This window comes from Pagrus pagrus (genome assembly GCF_965226575.1).
Source record: "Pagrus pagrus genome assembly, chromosome: 3".
Lineage (NCBI taxonomy): Eukaryota > Metazoa > Chordata > Actinopteri > Spariformes > Sparidae > Pagrus > Pagrus pagrus.
The window spans coordinates 30,926,283-30,946,633 of record NC_140187.1 but is presented as its reverse complement, the minus strand read 5'-3'; the positions used below and the strand labels follow the sequence as shown (position 1 = coordinate 30,946,633).

The following is a 20,351-nucleotide window of genomic DNA, read 5'->3' as shown; positions in this document are numbered from 1 at the left end:
TGAGTTAAAAGATCGAAGACTTTTTCTGTGAACACAAGAAGAACATTTATTTCTGTCAAATATTGACCACAACATTGTTCAAATCTGTGTCAAACGAGCACTTCTCCTTTGCAGAGATTTTCCTCCACCTGACAGGTGTGACATGTCAAGATGCTGATTAGACAGCGTGATTATTGGACAGGTGTGTCTTGGACTTGTCACGATTGGCTCATCGAAATGTACGGTTTTAGCACACAACACAATGCCACAGATGTAGCGAGTTTTAAAGGAGTGTGCAGTTGGCATGCTGACTGCAGGAATGTCCACCAGAGTTGTTGCGAGTGCCAGCTGAGAGGATAAACACTCTGCGTCCCTCAGGTCTCTGTCCCTCAAATACACGAGTAAGTTAATCAACAACACACTTCAGCATCATACAAAAGAAACAGTATTATGTTGTAGTTTACTAAGCCATATCACAGGTAATGTGGTTGAAACATCAGAAACATTAATCTTTTTTTCAAATTAGCGATTGTTCATTATTCATGGTAAAACACCGCACAATGTAAGGCTCATTCTAATATGTGAATAAACCTTCCTAAACCTAAACATTTCAAATCCATAAAAATGTATCAACCAGCTATAGCAGGAACATTATCGCACAAAATATATAAAATACTCACATTCCACTGGAGGGGAGATTTACATTTATTGATCCATACTGCTGAGTATATGCATCCACGGGCTTCAAAGTTCAGGAGACATCTAACATGACGCTGGAAAAGCCCAGCAGCTCTCTCACTGTTTAGCAAGTCTAAAACAGTTTGTGCTGGGAAACATCTCTGTGCATCTTGCAAATCATCAAACTCAATCTCTCGGCTGCCAAAACGGCTTAAACAGCTATCATCTGTGAACTCTTGCTCTGTAACTGCGCAGCATCTGCAGAACAGCAGACAACAAGATGTCTGCCTGTATGCCCGAAGGTTTCTCTTCAGTATGTGAGAGAGTGTGTCAGTCACCTCTGCCCCACAGCTCTTAAAAACAGAGCGTGGGTGAAAGCGTACTGACACACAGCTGTGAGTATGTAGCTGTAGCTCTAAGTCTATCTGGAGTTTAAGGAAGACAGAATAAATCATGACGTCTGGACAAACTTCATGGCTATGACCTACACCTGCAGCCGGCTGCAACATGGAATCTACTACATGAACAGCATCTTGCATATTATCAGCTTTGTTCACCCTCACTACTATATGCCATGTAACAAATAAGAAAAAAAAATCTTAAAGGTATTCTTATATACACAATTTGTGATTGCAACATTTTTTTAAAGTGTCAAAATTTCAAGCAAAAAACTGGCACATGCTTTCAAAATAGACACTCTAAAACTAGACCGCAGCTGATGCAACATCACTTTCATTTTTGCTAATAAAGGTGACATCAGCAATTTTTAGCCAAGCTAGAGGCAAAGCTTCAGGGACGGCAATGTTGGTCTGTCAGTCAGTCGTTCGCTCCACTAATTTGGTCCAGACTGAAATATCTGGATGGATTCGGTCTAACATGAAATTTCCAGACGTTCATGGTCATGGTTCATGACTAAATGCAAAACTAATAACATTCCCAGCCTCAGTGAGCATGCCACTAAGCTAAAAAGGTAAACATGGTAATCATTGTACTAGCTAAACATCGACATGCTAGCATTATTTGGTGTGAAGCATGTCAGCACTCCGATGTTAGCATGTAGCACAAAGCACAGCTGTGCATACGGGAGCGTACCTATGTTCCCCGTTTTTCCCGAAAAAGGTCCTATGTTCCCCGGTTTGTTCATCAACCAGCAACAGCGGGGAACATAGGACCCTTTTTTTAGAAGAAGGGTCCTATGTTCCAAACATAGGGATGATCCCGTGCCTACTACAGCCTCTCAGAGTTGCTAGCATGGCTGTAGCTCTGCATTGTGAATGAGATCCACGCACCAATACAAGTCAGCTTATATATTTCTTCTATAATTTCAAAAAATGTTACATTATTCCTAGCAACAACTAGCACAGCCTCCAATCAACTGAAACTTACATCAGCAGTACAGATACATTGCTAATACCCACCTCCAACACCTCTTCAATGTCCAACTGGATTAATAAAACACAATTGCAATTCAGTGTGATTACTGAGTTAGTGAAACGGGCCTGTTCACTACTTGCACAATCTAGGCTAGTACATATACCCGTTTTACCAACTGCATGTGTGTTTACTCTCCGTGTCAACACTAAAGTAACGTTTCATCCAACTGTAGCATTCAGTGTTTTTTATGTCCTTAAGTATGTTGCTTCACCTGTCAGTTAGCTTTGTACATACTGTTTTTCTGAGTTTTTATCACCTCAGCTAGTCTGGATAGCAACTACAACTGAGAAAAGCACCATCAAGTTTATGAGCAATTAGCTAAGGTTAGCTAAATTGAGTGACTAGCTGATGTCGCTAACGGTTATCTAGGACACTCGGGTAATGATCTAAAACACTATAGGCTATACAGAAACAAATGATAGCTGCTAGTAACAATATGTACAAAGCTAACTTAAAAGTGAAGTAACCACAGATGACAAAGCTCTGTAGGCTGGAGGTGAAGGTCACGTTACCATAGATTAGAGTCTGCTCTAATTAGCCTAGAAGTTAACTTTGTTCATTCACTTTTCAGTGTTCACACAGAGTTGCAGTTTGTAAAACAAATATACCGTACGTCTCACCACAGTGTTCAAGTAGAGAGGTTCAATTGTGATTCAGTTATTGTGATTAAATGGAACTATTTTATATTTTATGCATTTACATTATAAACATTTTTTTAGCAAATAGCCCTTTAAACACATATAAATGATCAGTTTAAATGTAATTGTGACTCTCCTGCAGGTGCTGCCGGCAATGTGCCTCGGCTCAGTAGTGCAGCTGCATGACAGCCTGCTGGTTTTTCTCTGCACCAGGGTTGTCTAGAGGCGCGCTGACCTTCAACGCTGACCATCTCTCCATCACGAACATCAGCAGAGGATGCAGTATAACCTCTGATGCCGAAGTGATTACAGTTACTGCGCTATTGAGAGTCTACACAGGTTCAGAGATCTGTTTGTGCATTGTGTCACATATAAAGAAGTTGTGTTGTGTTGTGATTACAAGTTCAAGGCACATGCTGCGTGTCAAACACAGCATCAGTGAAAGGCAGCACATTCTCAATGCCGGTAATGAGATGTGGATGAATGTGTCGCTTTCATCACAAACATCACAGAGCCGTGTATTGTGGGTAAAATCAAACTGTGCACAAACTATGTTCATGTATAAAATGAGTTTGTTTTTTATATCCAGGCAATGATAGGGAGCTGTATCCTGCTGTGTACTGTTGCTAAGAAACCACACTGGAGTCTTGACACTCCTTGTGTGCTGCATTATGCTGCAGTCTTCTCGTCCATATGCTCTGTTTGGCTTTTATAGAGCATCGCTTACAGCCAGCATGTCATGACTGAATGCAGCTAATTACCCAATGAAAATCATCAACATTTAAATAAAGCTATACTGATTATTCATGAGCTAGTTCAATGAGTGAGATTTCAATTCAGAATGATCTATCCACAGCCTGTCCTACTATTGTTTCGCCTCTGGCACCGATTATGTAAACATCTCAGGGACAATACTGGCTTTATAAAGTGTAAAATCTCAGATTTTCCCATCTAGAGTGAGTCTATAGGCACCTACAATAAGACCAAGGACATTCAGATATTCCACTGATGTCAGTCTTTCTCGATAAAGTGATTTGGAATTGGTGCAAGGGAAAGATATCTGTGATGTTTTATTTACCATATTCTGTTCAAACATCTGTTGCTGCTGTACGTCTGCAGTGTGTGTATAAAGCAGACAATTCCAGGCAAATGACATTAATCTGCATTCTAATTTTTAAAGGGTTAACCTGGATCAGCAGCTGTACAACTTTATCAATCCAAAGGAATTCAGCATGAGTAATATTGTGTGACATATATCAATATACAATGTACGTATGCTAATATCTGCTATCATGGAGTGAGTCACGAGTAACCATAGTAACACATGTACAATACAGCTTTTAATACATTTCATATCCCTTTTGTGAATCATAACTATATACTTGTTTATCATAGAAAGGTTGCGCACACCCAGCGCTTTAATGAGCTGCTGATAGCTGACAGTAGAAAACACACTGGTTCCACATGCAGTTTCCTGTAATCAGACCAAATGATGAAAGTCAGTGCAGAAGTTAATTTGAACATGTTCTTGTGTGTGATATTTTTTTTTAAAGTTATTTTAATAAGTTTCTCATTTCCTGTTGATCTAAAGATTTATTGTTTGGAGTCTGACTGTTTGTGTCTCTGCTGAACCACCAGATGGCGCCTTTGTACAACAGACTAGCAGCACTTCATCATCAAGTCGAGACTGATGCAGATGACAACATGTCTTTGCACGTAATTAAGTTCATTGTGGTGCTGCTCATGTAAATAATAGAGCATGTCCAAAAGAATAAGACGTGTTAGGATATGATGTGCTCATGGCAGTTATATTAATGTCCCCACTGTTCATGTGGAAATGATTTATGACTGCTGTTTCACAAAAGTGGACTAAATATAAAGATTTTCTGTCTGAATTTGTCTTTTAACCTCTGATCTCAGTCCACTCGGAGATATCCAGTCCCAGCTGTTTTCTTTTGTTCCATTTCTGAACTGGATATAGACCAAAGGGCACCTGTGATGAGTAAATAGTTACACAAGAATATTGCACTTTCACATGATAATTCTCTTGACTACATTTTGAAAATGGTGGACAGACAGTAATCCACAGAACAAAAAAAATGGAATAAAGTAATCATGGGAAGTTAAAAGTACTTTTATTGCATCCATCAATTAACCAATCAATCAAATGCCACTTGCTTACTGTGATGTGAGAAGTACCTACAGCAAGAGGAAGTTAATGTTCAAAAGTTTTATTTTCAACCCACCTAAAAGATTTTCATTCACTTACGTTGACAGTTTTAGTGTCTAATAACATGACCATCCTCTCCATGTCTTTAGCCTGCAGTCTTTATTGTGTCCATATAGGCTACTGTATTTTGAGGATATTGTCAGACAGCCTATGATTCTTTTTTTTTGCCACTTTTAATGCATTATTATCTTCATGTGTAATACATGGGGTTCAAACTGTCAGCACAACCGTTGATCATCTCAAATGTTCCTGTAGTTCTTGCAGGTGCCACGGATTGTTCCAGCAATAGAGACTCCTGCAGTACTGATGCTTGTCATACTGACATGTAGCACTCCTCACTTCTACTGGACTACATCTCTCTTTTCTAGTCTTTTCCAGACTAGATTACTGCAACTCCCTTCTCTGCGGTATCAATCAGAAATCACTCTCTTGCTTCCAACTGGTCCAGAATTCAGCAGCTAGGCTTCTAACTGGCTTAACAGATGACATCACATTACCCCAGTCCTAGTTTCCCTTCATTGGCTCCCCATCCATTTTCTAATTGATTTTAAGATTTTACTGATCACTTTTAAAGCACTCTTGGGTCTGGCTCCGACCTATATAGCAGACATTTTAATTCCTTACGAGTCAGCTCATAGCCTTAGATCCTCAGGCGGGGCCCTTCTAACCGTTACCAAAGTCGAGGCTAAAAACTAAAGGTGATCATGTCTTCACCATCAGGGCCCCTCAGCTTTGGAACGGCCTGCCTGAGGAGATGAGGCTCGCAGGATCGCTAACTTCTTTTAAATCACTTCTTAAAACCCATTTTTATAGACTCGCCTTTATGTGATGTCGTCCTTTTGCTTTTGCTCCTACCTTTTGATTTTATTATATTAATTTATTTGTTTTGTTTATTTTATCTATTTGATTCATTCCATTTCTTTATTTTGCTTATTTTATTCATTTTTTGCATTATTTCTGTTCTTTTTGTTTCTAATTGTTTAGCTATAAATGCCATTTATTTCCTTTGTCCTTTGCAATTTTACACTAATGTGTTTGTTCTACTTCCTTCTACTTTATTTTGTCAAAGCACTTTGTAAACTGTGTTTTTAAAAAGTGCTTTTTATTATTTAGTTATTTTCCCTGTTTCTAGAAAAAAGTTATGGGGAAAGCCTGTAAAGATGACTGCATTGCTTGTACCTCGGTGGTCGAGGCCACACAGCGCTTTTACCCTGACATCATTTGTCCCAACAAGAATTATCTTTTCACTCTTTTTCCTATTGACATTGAACTGTTCCATGTTCATGTCAGTGGACCAATGACACCAATGAGAGGGAATCTTATTTGGCAAACTTCCCATAACAAATAAATAGAAATAATAAATAAAACAATAAAAATCTTATAGAACAACACAGGACCTCGGCAAACAGCCTGTACGATGAAAAAAATGTTTTGCCCATCTCCAACTTTTCTTCTCTGTAAATGATCTACTGTAGAAGAAAAGGGATTGTTGTGTGTGCTGCAGAAGCTGTTGGGAAACCAGAGTTATTAGTAATGTAATGTAATGTGAAACAGCTGCAGCTGCCTTACCGAGCTAAACTTTAACAGTGAAAGAATCAACACAGTTTCAGTGAAGTTCACAGCGGACACACGAGCTGGGCCAGTGTTAGATTTCTTTAACTGCAGTGTGATTGATACCAGCACAGTCGAGGCTAAATAGCTAGCTCAAGGCTATGGCAAACAAAGGCACAAATGCGTGGGACCAATCATGTTTGGATGTCAATGTTGCTGTAGAACCAGGAGCAACACTTGTAAAGAGTCTCCAGGTTGTGGAAAAGCAAACCGGTTTGCATGTTGAACTAACTCTGAACCAGCACCAGCACCAGCCCAGAACTAGCTCTAGTGCATGTTAGTGAAGAAGAGGTTTTAGTCTCTCAGTTCTCACTGGACTTTATAAATGATGATCAAGGCTGGATTAATAACCAGGTAGAGTGGGCGACCAAACAGACCCTCCTCAATCCTCGGCCCAATGAACTGTGTGGCTTTTAGTCTGTGGTCGTTTGATGAACTGATTAAGAGACCCTGAAGGGTCTGAAACGTCCTCACCTTGTGTTTGGCTTTTGTAGAGGGGCTGAGTTTTTAATAGATAAAAACACATTTAATAAAATCAGCATGACTTAACATAATAAATAAAATAAAAAGACTAAATAATAAAAATGTATGATGAAGACTTTTTATTATTAGCATGAGCAAGACATTTTACTTCAGGTTGCCATGACTGTTTCTGCAACACTTTAAGTCCATCTCTTTAGCATTTATAAGCAATATATAAGTGATCAAACTATATTGTAATGGTAAACAATAATGAAGTGCTTATTTGTGTATTTATAATAACTATAACTCCTCCAGAGTGGAGGCTGCTGTTGTAACTGATAATACAGGACAATGAAGTAAAACATGGCTGTTGTAATAAACTGTAAAACATGCTTTCATGGGTGCATTTATGATTGTTGGCAAATATTTTACATGAATAAATTCTTAAAATGTGTTTCCAGCTGCATGTAACTCCATTATAGTGTGCTAGAAGCCGTTTATTAAAAGTTGGTATTCTACTCATTGTAGCTACCAGCACATTTTGCTCCTCCGCAGCTCAATGGCTTATTTCTCATTTTCACATTTTTTAAAATGTAGTTTGACTTGTTCCACTGATTTTATGCTTGCATTAATTGCTCTACATTATTTGTAATATAAAAAAATAAATAAAATAGAACTAATTCCTTTAAAAGTAGTGTTAATAAAATTATTATTACCGTAGTGGCGTGTTGATGCATGATCTAACCGTGATTATATTTTACGGAATGTGTTGGTTTGTTTGTGGGTCACAGAAACTTGAGGGCACCTTGTTATGTGTGTTGGAATTCCTGCTAACAGAAAACCAAGCTGACTCATGTTTTTCTCTTATAATTGCATTGTACTTGAAACTTAAAATGTGACTCTGGCACAAACACAGAAATATTGACAATGTTGAATTGTTATGTTTATTTATTTGGTCAACGTAGAAAAATGAAGAATAAACACAAAAATACACTCTCTGGACTGTCAGTCATGCATCATTCATACTTTCTGTTCATCCTTGGACAATTCTTGAGTGACTCAGTCAATAACTGGGTCAACAGGGCGTCACCGAGGTCTTGCCTTTCAGAGACCACGAGTACACCAGGAATAACTGAACAAAACAACAAGGTCAGATGAGTCATCTGCAGTTTTCCAAACATTTACGTTGGATTTCAGCCCCAAAACGGGATTCATTAAGTCTGGTTATGTCTCAGCATAATTGTTTAATAGCAAACATCAGATATCAGGCTGCTCCTCCATTACTCAGCAGCAGGATGTTGTCAGAAACCCTTTAAGCACATGTCCTCCCTTCTCTTCTGAGAACAGCTGCATGTCTTCAGGATAAGCAGCCCAGTAGCTGTAGCTTCATCTCAGGTTGTTACAGTGATGGGTGTTTCCATTATTTCGTCCACCCCCTGTACACACCACTACAAGGCCACATTGTGTTTTCTTGAGTCGTGCTACAGCTCCCTCCATCAACACATGGCAGTCAGAATTTATCGAGCGGCGGCCAATGAGATCGCTCCTTTTAGGGCGAGCCTCCGCCGCGCTCGGCCAATGGGAGGCGCGGAACAGGACCCGTGCCTCCGAGTTGTGCAGCGATGCAGTCACGTGACGCTGGGAAAAAGGAATGCCAACATGGACCCGTGGCAAGGACGGGATGTGAGTGTGCTACGACAATAACACGACGAAGGAGAGGAGAAAACAGGAAAATAATCGAAGCCATCGACGGCGCTGGCTCTCCCCACCGAGCCTCCTCCGACCCACACACGGTAGGTCGAGCCAAATGTCCGGGATTCCTCTGCTCGGATCAACCCGTACGGACGGAGGAGTATAAATAGAACAATTTTTTGACCCAGCCGAACTTGAGACTCGTGGATTCCTGTACAGACGCAGTTGTATTCAGGTGGATTGCCATGTTGCGGAGCGCTCCTGCTGCATAAATACAGTCTCGGGGGTGTTTTTTGCGCTTTGACGGGCCGATTGTTGGATCAGGGTTAGTTCGGTTATGGGCGCGTCAGTGCGGGCCGTGTTTACCAGCGCCTCGTTCGTGCCCTGTGTGAAGTGTGAGGCCCTGCTGCAACATGTGCCCGACGGTCTGACAGCGGCAACATCCTGCACAGAAGCGAGGGGAGAGTTTGTTAGCTCTGTCAACAGAAGCTACCTGTTTTCACCCTGGTTGCATATTTGAGTTCTAGCTCTGACCCAACAGGCCCCCTCCCCCCACAGCTATTTAAAATGTAACTTTTAATACACTTGAGATTGTTCATCAAAATAATTTTTCATTATATATATTTTTTCTATATTTTTTTTCAATGATATACATATAGTTGTGATGCAAACACTTATAGTACCAGAGGAGTGCTGGAAGTTGTTGAAGATTATTGTGGCCCGCAGTGAAGATGGAGCTCTTTAAAAGAATACATTATAATAGACGGCTCAGGGGAATATTCCATCGAGGCGACCCTTTATTTGACAGCAGAGATGGGATATCAAATGTCAAAATTAAGTAGTTGGCTGCAACACCAGGTAAAGCTGGGTCAAGGCTGGATTACCAACAGGCAAAATGGGCAACTGCCCTGGGCCCCCAGCTTCTAAGGCCCATAAACACCTGTGGGATTGATTTTAGTAATCTAATTAATTGCAAATATTTTTAAAGGTGAACTATATATTTTTTTTAATCAGAAGAGAAAGATTTTCATTGACTTACTTTTATGTTTTGCCCAAACAAACTGCATAAACAAACTCTTCGTTTTCATGACTGAATAAACAAACTGACCGTAAAGGACAACGCAGTTTCATGCTCTTTTACTTTGTTTATATGTGGCGGACCCTGCCACCTTTCTAGCTTCAAACAGTATTCTTGGACCTTGTTTTCCTCTGAGAACAGCTTGTTTATTCACTTATGGAAAAAGTAAATATTTCTGAGTTTGTATTATTACCTCACTAATGTTGTAAATATTAAAATTCTGAGTTTGAATTTCTTCTCTAAAACTACATACTTTCCCTTTAAAGTGTCTAAAGTGCAATAACAACTAAAGGTAGGTAATCATTGCGTTTACAATTTTTTAGTATTGTCGAGAGGCCTGTGAAAAGTATTTCGTTGTTGGAGAGGTCTTCTGACCATGAGCTGGTTGGCCAGTTGTAGGGTCGGCGGTTGAATCCCCGGCTGCCAAAACCAGCTCAGAAATGCTTCCTACCAGCCTAAAGTCCTGGAATCGGTATTAGCGAGTACTCAAGTCTGCACTGATCCAGAACCAGGTCATTTATTTGAGCTGAACTGAACCCTAATATATACATTTTTAACGCGTTGGTAATTTACTCAGTTTTAGCCATACACAAAGTTCAAGTATTATTATCAGGAAGAAAAATTATCATCGGCACATCTGTAATCATTTGACAAGATTTTGTTGTCGAGATTAAAAAATATAAGCAATATTTGAACAAAAAAAGAGTTTAAAAAAACGTTATTTCCATTCTTGTTTTACATGTGTGAAGAGCAGGTTATAAAAAAAATACACAATTAATTGCATTAAATCCACAATATGTAATAATTTTAGTTTAAAACATTCAAAAATGAACCAGAATTATCAACAGAATGTGAAGAAGTAACATTTTTGATGTTATGTCAAAGACGTCTATGTATTGTGGTGCAGAGACATCTGCTGAAGTTAGCGTGCTAAGCAGCTAGCCCTGAGCCTGATAGCCCCATTCTCACAGTGGTCCAAAGCTCCTCTGCTGGCAGTGTAAATGCCAACACTCCCTCAGTAGCCTGGCTAGCTGCATGGCTAACCAAGCTAACAGTTGCTATAGTCTTGGATGTATAACCATAATACAGTTAGCAGCAGTTAGCAGTTACTCTGGTGATATACTGGCCCTGTTTGTTGGCAGTATGAATTCAACAGGTGGCCAGTTCTTACGTATTGCAGCTGGAAGCATCACATGATTAAATCCGGGCCTCTAAGAATTTAGCAAACCAGGTGCTGGTGGAATAAATTACTTCTTAAATTCTTTGTTGCCAAATGTATCCTGTAGCATCTACCTTTTAAAGTTTATAATCCAGGCGCTGAGGTAAATATATGACTCTTCATGCACTTTCCCCTTCCACTGGGTAATAAAATCCAATCTCACTGTTGCCCTTGCAGGTTTTTGTGATCACACCTCTGGATAGTGTTTCCTCAACATCCTCTCCTCTGTGCTTGGCCCGGATCAATGGTGTCTCTCAGCAGCAGAACGCTGAGTTTGGACAATGACCTGTTCAGGGACAGCAGCCTGTTCTCCCTCGACCTGGGAGACGGAGCCCGCAGCGAGGGGGGCAGCTCAGCCTCCTGCGACAGCCCCGAGGCCGAGGAGCTGGGGGCTCTGCACAGCTCCAGCCCTGGAGAGGAGGAAGATGAGGAGGAGGAGGAAGATGAAGACGAGGGGTCACGTCTGCATATTTTTCTTGGAGTAGAAGGAGAAGAGGAGCCTGCGAGTCAGGAGCCGAAGCTGCCAGAATTCCCTTTCCACCCGTCTTCCCCGTTCTCCCCGACCCTGGAGGACATAGAGGAGTTCTTGAGGGAAAAGATGGAACTGGTCAAAGAGGGGCTTCTGACCCCCAAAGAGGAGGCCTCCCCTCTGCCTTGCAGTGAATCTCCATCTTCCGCTACCCCCCCAGCAGCTTCCTCAGACACTTGCAGTGACCCAGGGACTAGTGCCTCCCAGTGCACTTCAAGCCCAAGCACCCCTAAGAATGAGCAAATGAGCCCCAGCCCAGCTGACCCTTCCCCTTCTGCCCAACTTAACCCGTCACCATCCACCTTAACCCCGCCAGTGCTCCTGGGCGGGCCGCTGGTGCTTCAGCTCCAGCCCTTACCTCTGGCCCAGCCTCAGACCCCAGCAGGCTCTCCTCCTGGGGCCCAGAGTGGCATCTGGCTCACTCATCTGGTCATGGGGCTCCAGGGTGGAGCAGGACAAAATGTTACTCTGCTGGCCCCACAGGTGTCCTCCACCCCCACAACCTTGTTATCACTTAACAGTGGAGATCCTAAGTCACCTGACCAGAAGTACGTGAAGATCGCCCCTCTGCCCATCACTATGAGGACACTAGAGATCACGGGGCTGACTGGGGTTGGGGGCCAGGCCAGTGGTCTGTTGAAGGCCATGGCCCCCCGGCTGACCAGAGTGCCGCCTACAGAGAGGGTCCATAAGTGCTCACACCCAGGCTGTGGGAAGATGTACACCAAAAGCAGCCATCTGAAAGCTCACTTCCGCCGGCATACTGGAGAGAAACCCTACACGTGCAGCTGGCCTGAGTGTGGCTGGAGGTATGTGAAGTAACGTGTACTGATAATTAAAGAAAAGTGTTTGGGAGATTTTCCTACCGGTTTGATGGGCGCATTGCTTCAAGTACTAATGAGATGATAAAACTCAGTCAGGACGTGTAGTTGATGTAACGGTTCCAGTTTGAGTTTGAAGGGTTTGTCGGATGCCAAAACAGTTTATAATACTATGAGGATGTCAATGATTGTAACCTACCTGGAATGTAGATGGTACATATTTGTGCAGCCAAGCTCCTTTCTGGATGATGTCGCAATGAGTTGCACCACAAGTTTCACTGCTAATGACAGACATTAGCAGTTTAGTAATACGTCATAAGAACAGAAACCAAAAGCTTCTCATTATAAGAGCCCCTGTGCTCCATGCTAACATTATAATTAGTGTTAGTATATCTGTAACATTTTTCAAAGTAACTAACATGTCATAAAAATTAGTTTTAAAAATGGGGCTGCAACCATCGAGGTTTTTGGTTGATATATTCCAATGTTTTGGAAGGTTTTTGTAACGCTAACACACTGATCTGCTAACTTCATCCAGTGTACGAGGGCTGAGTGGTAATAAAACTTGACAGAAATGAAAACTAGTCCCTAAACATGATTCATACATTTCAAAACAATACTTTTTTAACAAAGTATAGCATATTCAAACAATATTACATGAGCATTCACATGTTCATTTGCTGAAAAGTGATATTAGCTGGTCAGTCTCCTCCTCACCAAGTGTTAACAGGAAGTGATGCTCCAACAGGTTTAATTATGTTGTTTGCTGCATATCATATACTACTGTATATTAAAAGTATATAAGTATATAACATGCACTTAAAGTCTTATTCAGGGTGAATATGCGTACAATTCTCCTGAATTACAATCATTCAATATATGTTGCATTTGAAATCTCTCTATCATTCACTTATTCCCAAGTGCCAGCATGAGAAACACCCATTACTTTACAGTATAGTGAGTTCAGGCACACATAGATCATGATCACAGGTGAACTCACTGAATTTACTCATCCATCAAGGCATGCCTTACATTGTGGGACTGTACACTGCTATTTCTATTTCATTGTGGTAAAAATAGTATAAGGCATAGTTTTGGACACAGCCAGAGTGAACGTTGGACCAGTAGAGTCATCACTTCTGGGGTAAGAATAGGCCTGCATCTAACAATTACTTTCATTGTTGATTAATCTCTCCATCATTTCCTCAATTAATCAATTAATTGTTTGGTCTATAAAATGTCAGAAAATGGTGGAAAAATGTCCATCAGTGTTTGCAGAAGCCTCAAATGTCTTGTTATGTCCACAACCCAAAGATATTCAGTTTACTGTCATAGAGGAGTGAAAAGAAACCAGAAAATATTCACATTTAAGAAGCTGGAACCAGAGAACTTTTTTCCAAACCGATGAATCCATTATCAAAATAGTTGGCGACAAATGTAGTAGTAGACAACTCTTCGACTAATCTTTGCACTTTTAATAAGAAATGATGATATTTGGGGGTCCACAGAAAGTCTATTAGGATGTTTTGAATTATGTAGTATTCCTTCTGTGGACTTACTACTTCTAGCTATGCCTTTCAACACCATGGACAGTGTTGACAGCCTGTGAACTCATCACTTAGTAGCTGAATTAGTCAGTGGGCTCATGTAAAAAAGTGTTTGTCTCTCTTTGTCACTTTGTTCCTGACGCCTGCCTGCTCTTGTGTCTCCAGGTTCTCCCGATCAGACGAACTGTCCCGTCACCGCCGCTCTCACTCCGGCATCAAGCCGTACGAGTGCTCACTGTGCGAGAAGAAGTTCGCCCGCAGCGACCACTTATCCAAACACACGAAGGTCCACCGCAGCTCCAGGCCCAGCAGGATTATCAGAGCCACCGTGTGACACCTTCAGCTGGCCTAAACCCTGCCCTGCACCCACCCACCCAGCCTGACCTGGCTTTGAACCAGTAGGCTGCGAGACTCCCTCAGGACTTTTGGTGCTTCGGTAGCAGAACTTTCATAAGAATCTCGAGAGCCGCCTGCTGTTGTACCCTCATAGTGTCCTTCCTCCCTCTCCTCCCTGCGGGTTATCTTCCACTGTTCCTTCCGAGCAGCTCGTCTTAGACTGAGCAGACAGCCACCTCAGGAACAAGTCAGCTGAAAGCTGATTTCCTGGCCTTCACACTCACACAAGACAAAACACATAACAGGAGACAGTGTTACAGAGGCCCTTCTTGCAACCACTGCGTGGACTGCCGGTCCTGTTCCCGAGCTACCAGGTGCTGTTGGAAGCAGGGTAGTAACCAGTAACGAGAGCGTCTTCTGTCATCTCCTTTCTGCTTTTGTGATTGCCCTTCCATCAAAGCCAAAGGGTCCACATGAAATCAACTTCCCAACGTTTTAGTGAAGATTTAGTCCGTGGAGCGTCACATGTATGCCATGTGTTCTTATCACAAGGCTTCATGGAGGGTGAAATCACGATTTAAGCAGCAGAATCTCCTCTAAATACTTAGATTTTCATGGTATTAGAAGTAAATTCTGAGATATTCTTTTAAACTGAACTCGTGGCTCTGCTCGCAAGTTAATCGAGCTGAGGAAAAACTTCCGATGTGTTTCACATCCAACCCTGGCCTTTATTGCATTCGTCCAATCCTAATCCACCCTGTTTTGACCTGTATGCCTTTTTCTCAGCCCCACTATGCCCTAATCTCTATCGATGCCTTTGTCTATATCACAAAACCTCACTTGATCCCACTGTTATCATGTGACTGCTCTTATTTAACTGTGATTCTAAACTGGGGGTTGCCAAACCAGAAATCCCTGTTCTGGCCCTGTGAGAGCCAGAAAGCGACATCCTCGCTGCGTGACAGTTGATAAGCTCTTTGTTCTCTGAAATTCTCTCGGAAATCATTTTGCAGCCGACTCATGTGGCCTAGAAAGCAACTCGGCCTATATGCTATGTTTTGGCTCCATGGTGCAAAAGTGATGTGAAACACTGCTCTCTCCTTTTTTTACAGTAGCAGATGCTGTAAAACATTTCTCTGTTGGTTATATAGCAGCAAGAAAAGCTAAAAGGTTAAACAGCTGGAAAGGCAGCTAACATCTATTCAATGATCTGTATTAGCATACTCAATATAATGTGTACTGAACGTGTACAGCTTGTAGCCTTTATATAGATGTTTTTTATCAAAAGAGGATTTTCAATCAGTGCATTAAGCTATTCAGTCGTGGTTCTGGAGAGGTTTGATTGTAAGCGTGATCAATCTGTGGAATGTCAGAGCGATTACGGCCTGGGATTTGGGAGTCCCACTCCACCCATTCACAAACCATTAAGCTGAGTCTGCTGGTCTCAAGTGCACTTGTGTGGTTAGTGGAAAGTAAGAATAACAGTCATTGTGCTCTTATGGCAGTTCCATAAAATGTATTGGAACCATAAAATGCCAAAAAAACCAACATGTTCTCTGTGGATGGTTAAACTGCACCGAGCAGTGCGGTCACTATTGTCATTTACCCTTTGATCTCAACACTTTGGTGCTTGTTAACCTACCAGTGCTTCTTCACGTGAGAGACTGTATCACACTTCACATAACTGGATTGTCTCTGTTGAACCAGCAGACACTTGCTACTACAAACCGTAGGCTACTGGCAATCTGAACTGAGCTCGAGCAACAGTGGTGCTTTTGAATGAACTCCAAAGTGGAGCCCTCCTGCATGTAGCAATGCACAGTCATTTTACACAGCAATCATGCTCGTCTTTGTCCCTCTGCATCATGGACACATTATGTCCCGCTCTTAACAAACAACCACGCTTAATAATGTAAAAACCCGTTGGAAGCAGACAGACGGGCAGACGTATTTATCTGTCTGAACCAGCGCTGTCTTTGTGTCTGAGCCTCCCCAGGCTGCTTCTACTGACCTACATCCAGACCTGTATCCCCTAATCATCATCATCCAATTCTCTCTCCCTCTTCTCTGTTACTCTCTCAGTCCTGCCTGTGTATCTGGTTGAACACAGACTGTATTTTTTTTTTTTTTTTTTTGAATACCAGAAATGCTATTTTCCTATTTGCAAAAAATAAAAGCAAATAAAAAAATGAAAATACTGAACCAGTTGCTCTGTTGATGCTTTTTTAAAACTAACTGTTATGATGACAGAACATGAGTTACAGTTTAGCTGGGTTCAAGTCAAGTGAGACAAATTTAAGATATTGAGTTAAAAAGTTATTTTTGGTGGTCCTCACGACCATTTGACATAATGTTATAATCTTGTATGATTTAGCCCTGTTAAGACGAATGCAAGCAAATGATAAGCCAAAGCTAATTATTCAGGAACATAATTATATACGTTAACTCAAGTACTGTACAGTAGTTGAAGCTGCACACATCATTATTGTAATATAAAGGAACAGTTCAACCAAAAATGAAAATTATATTGCAAGACAAGTGAAGTTTTGTAGTCCACAAAACATTTCTGGAGCCTCGCAGCAAAACACGGTTGCAGCATTCTCCTAAACAACTGAAGTAGATGGAGACTCGTTTTAAAACATAAAAATCAACCCTGAAAGATCCCAAATATGAAATTGCTCCATAATCATCAAGCGTAAATCACACACACTGCTGTTGTGCGTGTGCGAGAGCCCTCAGATCCGAAATTGATTTGAAAAGATGTTCTTTACCCCCTTTTTTAAGCTAATCTTCACTGTAGCAGCTAAGCTAACAGCGTATGGAACTACTTTGTCTTTTTTTTATGTTTTATATTTTATTGGAGACGAGGTTGTTGAGCTCAGAGAGCCAACAGTGAAGTCGTTGGCCTTGCAACCAAAATAAGTTTAATGAGTCTGATGGAAACTACAGAGTCGGGTGATAAGTCTCTATCACCTCGTCTCTATGAGCAACCCCTTTCACATTATACCTAGACATTTGGGCCCGTATTTATCAAGCTTCTTAGAATTACTCCTAAGAACCCTGCTAAGAGTTGACTTATGAGTAAAATGGCACTCTAAGACGCTTGATAAATACGGCCCCTGATCTTTTGTTAAGTTATAAGTTCACCCAAAAATGAATGCCAATTGAAAGTTGGGTGAAGTTTTGTAGTCCATTTCTGGAGCTTTGCAGCAAAACAGTGTTGCAGCATTCTCCCAAAGAACTGACATAGATGGGGACAACTCCTAAACAAACTCATCAACTCTGGCGTAATCCAATTCTCCGGAAGCCAAGAGATCCCAAATTGATTTTAAAAGTTGTCACTTACACCCTTTTCAAACGCACAAGCTCAAGTGTGTCAAAGGCTTTTCATATCGATTCAGTTCTGGAGACTCGGATTAGGCTAGACGAGCTGTACGGAACAATTTTTATGTTTTGTTTTGTTTTGTTTTTTGTTTGTTTTGTTGTTGTTGTTGTTCTTTTTATATTTTAAAACAAGTCCCCATCTACTTCAGTTGTTTAGGAGAATGCTGCAACACTGTTTTGCTGTTCCAGAATTTCAGTTCCAGAATTTTTTGGTGGACAATGAAACTTTCCATCTGCGTGGTGAATAGAGATGACAGAGTCTTCATTTTGGGGTGAACTGTTCTTTTAATGCATCATCATCCAGAAATAAATTAATTAAATCATTCAGAAATATAGAAATAATAAAGAGAAAATGTCCTATTTTACCCACCAACATGTTTTAATAAAGCAGAAATGGACCTCCAATTTTTGTTTAGCTTTGCTGTCTTGGCAGGCAAAGTTACCGGCCTGCTCTCCTTTCAGTGTGTCTATAATCACCTCCTCTCTGCTAATTTACCCAGTGATTGTCTCAGTGAAATGACACCAATCTGAATCTCCTGCAGCTCAGAATCACAGTAGGGATTACAGCACAGAGTGGGTGGCAGGATAACCACATCAAGGCCACTTCAGTAAGTCTGAGTAAAAAAAAAAAATGCTGCAGGCAGGTTTCAATCCTGTAATCACTTTCCAATACTGATCTGACTGCTGCAGTGTGGTGCAATATCTGTTTGTGCAATACCCGAGCAAGCAGAGAGGAAGCTGCAGCTCTGTCTGCACGCATATCAGGGTGGAATTTCTGGCTGCTGGTGCTTTCCAGTTGTGCTTGGCTAGGAAGGAGCACCCGGAGGAAACTGGGACCGGCTTCAAAGCAAAAATCTCTGTCTCCTCCTTCCCTGCTTTGCTCTTTTACTCTGTGGGACGCTGCCGCTAATCTGGGATGATGTAGTCATGAAAACATCTGATTCCTGTCGTGCTGCTTTGATTCATAATCTGTAGCTGAAACAGGCGTCTGAACAGAAAGTATGCTGGAGCAGGAGGACAGAGGGAGGAAGGAGGCTTCCTTTTAGAAATGGAATGTGCCCACAGGCTGTAATGTAATAAGAGGAGCTGACAACAGTTGTGACCAGAGATTATTGTACAATTGAGTACTGTAGTGCCTTTAAAAAGCAACAGTTCTGCCTTTAAAGAGCTACAGATTTCCTCTTATCACCCCCCTCCAAACGCTGTAGAACAGAGAGGAACATTGTTATTCTGTTTTAATGGGCAGTTTGAGGCTGTTCCTTTGTCAATTACAAAGAAACTTATTTTGAGAATTTATGGGAAATGTTTTTCCTCCCTTTATTCCTTCTTTCCCTCTTCCTTCCTCACTCTGGCCTAGTGGTAAACTAAACTGAGTTCTTACAGGAATAAAAAAAAAGCTGGTGATATATATTATATTATCCATGGATATAATGATTATGTGTAACTTAAAAGAAACTGCTTGCATTGATGAACCCACAGAGAACTTAAACCCGACCCTGCAGTTCCCATCAGCTCGACACATAGGTGTAAATCCCAGGGGGCACGACTCCCCATCCTGGGAAGAATATGTTAGTCATTTCTTTACTTCCCCCCTGAATACAATAAAAACACAATTATAATTGTCTTCACTTTTCTGCACTGAATTACAGGTCACTAAATATGTTAATAGATTTGAAATAAAACTAGATAGTGAACCCAAACATGGTGCCCTTTCATCAAAACTGAGAATTGCTTGCTAATGCTTGCCAAAACCTCCATGGATCAAAATCATTTACCTTGTTTGCAGTTTGAATATGCCTTTTCGGGCTGCAGTGCCATGAGTGCGCACTGGGCAAATTGAAGCAACGCTGAGTGGTGTCATAGTGTCCAGGTCTATAATACTTTCATGTTTATGTTAGCTAGTACCTAGCTGACATTTGCTAGCTAACATTAACCGGTGTTTGCAGTTGCAAATGCAGCAGTGTAGTTTTCCTTAGCAGGCCTGGTGAGTGTGTGGCTGAGTTATCACACCTCAGGTGTCCCTCAGGGATTGCTCTTGAATTGTAAAGTTGTCGGCTCCAAGGTTGACGCTCTTGTCTTTTAGCTCATTGTTTTGTTTTTATGACCCACATCTTCACTGCTTTGGTTCACTGGCACTGCTCTCATCGACCTGGTTTCTAGCAGCAGGCGGCTGTGAAAAAAGTGCTGATAAATTCACTGTATTCTGTGTTCCCAGCACCAAATGGCAGAGAAACAAAATTATCTGGTGAACCTAGTGAAGAATATAGCAGCTAAACACTCCATCCATCAACCTCTGAGAATCTGAAATCTTCTCAAGAGCAATTAACACGAGAAGTAGTGCTGTAACTCTGCTATGGAACACTGTCACCCTGTAAAACCACATTGCTACATTTGCGACTGCAAACGTCAGCTAACCACTGGCTAACACTAAAAGTGAGCTGTAATTCAGTGCAGTGAAAATGAAGACTGGTGACTGTTATAAGTGTTTATATTTTATTTAGTGGGAGAAGTAAAATTTTTAAAAAATGTCTAACATATCCATTTTTTAAACTACTTCAGCCTCCAATGGCAGACTCAGATTGCCACATGTACTGTACCTGCACCATGTGCCACTGCTGATGGCTATAGGGACACAAGTGACCAAACAAACATAGCTAAAAGGTGAATATTAGACATTCATCAGGAGGCCAGAGACACCACCACTTAACAGCTA

General features: G+C 41.3%; 1 protein-coding gene and 1 long non-coding RNA gene across 2 annotated transcripts; both read left to right on the top strand.

Annotated features, from left to right (window-relative positions):
* Nucleotides 1-219: 219 nt before the first annotated feature.
* LOC311254483 lies at nucleotides 220-3,532 on the top strand. The gene is made up of 2 exons (XR_014622254.1): nucleotides 220-380; nucleotides 2,872-3,532. It is a non-coding gene; the product is annotated as an uncharacterized lncRNA (long non-coding RNA).
* Nucleotides 3,533-8,686: 5,154 nt separating this feature from the next.
* On the top strand, nucleotides 8,687-16,456 carry LOC311255114 (Krueppel-like factor 15). The gene is made up of 3 exons (XM_084349309.1): nucleotides 8,687-8,825; nucleotides 11,199-12,359; nucleotides 14,084-16,456. Exons 2-3 carry the CDS (start codon nucleotides 11,266-11,268, stop codon nucleotides 14,250-14,252), a joined length of 1,263 nt encoding a protein of 420 aa, XP_084205435.1. The 5' UTR covers nucleotides 8,687-8,825; nucleotides 11,199-11,265; the 3' UTR covers nucleotides 14,253-16,456.
* Nucleotides 16,457-20,351: the final 3,895 nt, after the last annotated feature.